Raw genomic sequence first — 4453 nt, 5'->3', positions numbered from 1 at the left:
TTCTTTTATATAAATTAGAGCTCAAACTTACCATCAATTTCATGCCTCAATTAACTAATTGTTAAATTTGTTCGTGAAATATGTACGCCATTTCAGAGTTCAATTCCCAGGTCTTCATCATTCATCTGTTTTTTGTTAACAGACCAACATATGCACCAAAGAAAAAATAGAAATGTCAGGTCTCATTTGTTTGGTCTTAATAAAATATTAATACTAATTATTCAAATTCAAGTCCTTCTATTTTAAATTTTAAATCTTCTTTTAATGTTACAAATTGCCTATGTGCGTTTAATTGTGACAAGTCAGTAAAAGCTGTGTAGCACTTTGCAGTATCGTGAGGTTGAAGTCAAAGCAATTGAATAGTGCGTTTAATTATTATGTTGTGTTTTTTAAAAATTAATTTAATTTATTTTTAAAATTAAATTATATTATATTAATTAGATATTTTAAATAAAAAAATTAGATATTCAAAAAATTAAATGAAAGGTATTATAAATTGCATCTTTTTGCATATCAATATAATGAAAAAAATACATTATAAAATGTTAGTCATTCTTATAATTTGACTCTAAAAAAAAATCATGACAATTAAAAATGAACGGAGTATATAATATAATGGTAAATTAAAAGAGTGGTGGAAATAAATATGGATTCAGACGTGTCACCGCTCCCTTTATATATGAACCATTCTTTACCACTACTGTATTAAAAGCTTCAAACACCTTTCCTTCCTCTTTCTTTTGGTGTGTTAAGCAAACTCATGAATGTTTGTAACTACATGATATCACAAATAGACACCTTAACTAGTTGGATTGATCACAAACACAAGGTTAGCTCTCAAATTCATGCCTAATTTCTTTACAATCTTCATATGAGTATATTTTTTTGATGATCAAGTTGTCTCGGCCCAGCTTTTATGCACCTCAACTAATTGTTATATTATTTCATCTTTTGAGTTTATTTCCTGTGTTTTGATAAGGATGACTTAATTTGTGTGGAGCAGTTATAATCAAGTAATTTTTTATTTTAATGTTGATCTTCTTGCTCTGTTTTTTTTTTCTTTCTTGTATTGAGACAGTTGTAAAATCAGGAGAAGGGAATCGAATCTCGGGTTTCAATTCACGTGACACACTTTAATTTTAAGTCCATTTTAAAAAATAACACTTCTAAGTTTGATAAGTAATCAGTAATTAACTTTGCCCTTCCTATTTTATCTGATTTAGTGCACAAGTTTTAGAAGTTTTTCATTTATTTTATAAAATTTAATACCAATTCAAGTCATATAAAATTCTTCATTTATTTTTAAAAATTTAATATCAATTCAAGTTATGTCACATAAATTGATACCGAGGAATGGAGTTGTAAAAAAGGAAGATAGTATATGTCTTGTTGGGATGTTATAGAAACAAGACCTGGAAAACTCTGCTTTGTCCCAATGGGCTGTTTTTCTCTGCTAGTTTCTTTTCTTATGCTCTTTTTACAATATGTAATTTGATATAGCATGAACTTGGGGTCGTTTGGTTGGGAATAAGTTATGGCAGGATAAGTTGTTTCACCATATATATATATGGGATAATTTATTCCATCACTAAAGTATAAATGGTGCGATAAATAATTTTAAAACGGTCTAATACCTCCAACCAAACGTAGGATAATATAGTCCCCTGGATTATTATACCTTTTTGCAAGTCACACGTGAATTACGTTTTCAGACTAGTAAGCCATGTTCCTTGTGAACATTTATGAATGTTTACATCTAAATGATATTGTCTTATGCATCTTTTTCCAGGTTGTTTTCTCCATTTGTAAAAGAGGAAAATATATGTGTTTCATTTTATCTTGATCAAGTTCCCTATTAGTGGAGTCACCTCCAGAGCCAACAATGAAGAAGAATAACAACAAGCCCTTAGGAATTCAATTAATAGAGAACATAAATAAGTCGAGCCTATCTTTCAAGACATATCAAGTAATTGTTCTAATTGTGACATTTTTCGCATATACAAGTTACCATGCTAATAGAAAAACTACAAGCATCGTAAAACAAGCACTTGATCCCCAATCCCTTGGTGTTGGTCCGATTTTTCCATGGCAAGGAAATAGTATTCGGAAATCATTTAGAGATGGTTGGTTTCCATTTAATGGCCCTGATGGAACAACATTGCTCGGTGACCTTGATGTGGCTTTCCTATTTGTGTATGCCATTGGAATGTATTTCTCAGGGCACGTGGGCGATAGGATGGATCTTAGAGTTTTTTTGACCGCGGGAATGTTGGGAACTGGTTTATTCACAGCTCTTTTTGGAGTTGGATATTGGGCAAACATTCATAGTTTCTATTACTATCTTATCATTCAAATGATTGCTGGATTGTTTCAATCCACTGGATGGCCGTCAGTCGTTGCAGTGGTCGGGAATTGGTTTGGAAAGAAGAAGAGGGGACTTATAATGGGCATTTGGAATGCTCACACCTCTGTTGGGAACATTACAGGGTCGTTAGTCGCCTCAATCTTATTGAAATATGGATGGGGTTGGTCGATGGTTGTACCTGGTATCCTTATTGCTTTTAGTGGTGTGGTAGTGTTCCTTTTGTTACCCGTTCATCCCGAATCTGTTGGGGGTAATAAAGATGAAGATGAGGTGTTGTTATCTCCCGGAAAAGAAGAAGATGAAGTGAATGAACAACCTCTCTTGAGGTTGAGATCAGACAGAGAAGAGGAATCATGCGCTGTAGGTTTTATAGAAGCATGGAAGATCCCGGGGGTTGCACCCTTTGCTCTTTGCCTTTTTTTCGCGAAATTGGTGGCTTACACATTTCTCTATTGGCTGCCTTACTACATTAGCCACACAGGCATGAATGTTTGCTGTTCTATATTTGTCATGTTAGATATGTTGTTTTCTTAACTCTATGTTCGTTTTAATGTTACTGCAGCAATAGATGGACGATACTTGTCTAACGAGGAATCTGGAAACTTATCAACGTTGTTTGATGTCGGAGGGGTCATAGGTGGAATCCTAGCAGGTTACATCTCAGATAAGTTGGGTGCTAGAGCAATAACAGCAGCTAGCTTTATGTACTGTGTTATCCCAGCTCTATACCTATATCGAAGCTACGGACACATCTCTATGACTATAAACATCATCCTCATGTTGATTGCTGGAGTGTTTGTGAATGGACCTTACGCGTTGATAACAACTGCTGTTTCAGCAGACTTGGGAACACATAGCTCTTTGAAGGGTAATTCACGAGCGCTTGCAACTGTCACTGCTATTATTGATGGAACTGGATCAATTGGTGCTGCAGTTGGACCATTTCTAACAGGTTATATTTCAGCTGATAGCTGGAATGCAGTTTTTGTAATGTTGATGGGATCAGCTTTAGTTGCTGGTTTGTTTTTGACTAGGCTTGTTGTAACTGAGGTGAATGGAAAGATTCAAGAATTTAGGTCTCAAGGATCATCTATGTCTACTAATCTTCAAGTGTGATTGCCATAATATTGTGTGATAATCCAAATACACAATTTGGATATTATCAGCCTTTTATTCAGAGGGATAAAAAAGTGGAAATGCTCAAATCAACTCAAGATGAGGATATGAATTCTTCTTCATTTTAGTGGCAAAGATGAAAAGGTGGAAATCCTCAAATCAACTTAAGATTTGTGAGATGGACTCTGAAAGGGAGAAAACTGGTTCTCTTTAGATCATCATCACATATACATGTAAATTTTGTGTGCCTGGAACTTCTTCTTTGTTTGCTACTCCATCCGATTTAATTTATATGTCTGATTTAATTACGAAGATTTAGAACATAAGAAAAACTTTTGAATCTTGTAATTTTAAACTAAAGATATGTTAAATGTACAAAATGTTATTTAATCTTGTGATCCTTAGCATGTGGGATTAAAAAGTTGTAAAGAAAGGAAAGATGCTATTTTTCAAACGGGTTAAAAGGAAAAGTAAGACGAACAAATTAAATAAAAGGAATACTTCATTTTCAGAAGTAGGATCAGCCAGATATAAAAATAAAACCAGGCTATACAACTACCTAAACCAGAAATCAATTCCTAAATACCAAGGATCAAACAAGGCTATACAACCACTTAAACCAGACATCAATTCATAAATACTAAGCTTACGTCCACCATGTGATATGAAGTCATAAATTTAAATTAACATTTGGATATGTAACTTGAGAGCATGATTTAAAATTTCAAATCGTGATTTCAATAACTGTTTTTAAATGTAATATTTAACCCACAAGTTTATATTTTATTAAAAAGGACTCATCATTTTAAATTTTGCAAAAAAGGACTCATACTCGGCATGAAAAATTGTTCAATAACTAGTTACTATTATTATTAACTAATTGATCTTTATAAAACCTAAAATTATGTATATTTGAAAGTTCATAATCATAAACATTTATTTATAAAGGAAACATGAAGATATGCAATTTAG

The 4453-nt window shown here is 32.9% G+C and overlaps 1 protein-coding gene across 1 annotated transcript; it reads left to right on the top strand.

Moving 5' to 3' along the window:
• The first annotated feature begins 685 nt into the window (after window positions 1-685).
• On the top strand, window positions 686-3871 carry LOC125874863 (putative glycerol-3-phosphate transporter 1). Its single transcript, XM_049555900.1, has 3 exons — window positions 686-829; window positions 1790-2846; window positions 2928-3871. The coding sequence occupies exons 2-3, from the start codon at window positions 1883-1885 to the stop codon at window positions 3479-3481; spliced, it is 1518 nt and encodes a 505-aa protein (XP_049411857.1). The 5' UTR covers window positions 686-829; window positions 1790-1882; the 3' UTR covers window positions 3482-3871.
• Window positions 3872-4453: the final 582 nt, after the last annotated feature.

This window comes from Solanum stenotomum, chromosome 8 (genome assembly GCF_019186545.1).
Source record: "Solanum stenotomum isolate F172 chromosome 8, ASM1918654v1, whole genome shotgun sequence".
Classification (NCBI taxonomy): domain Eukaryota; kingdom Viridiplantae; phylum Streptophyta; class Magnoliopsida; order Solanales; family Solanaceae; genus Solanum; species Solanum stenotomum.
This window is presented reverse-complemented; position numbering and strand designations above follow the sequence as displayed.

Excerpts from the sequence above, each read along its gene's own strand:
- LOC125874863 (XM_049555900.1), top strand. The coding sequence starts at position 1,883 with ATGAAGAAGAATAACAACAAGCCCTTAGGAATTCAATTAATAGAGAAC. Across the intron at positions 2,847-2,927 it reads TTACTACATTAGCCACACAG|CAATAGATGGACGATACTTG; the intron begins GCATGAATGTTT and ends ATGTTACTGCAG.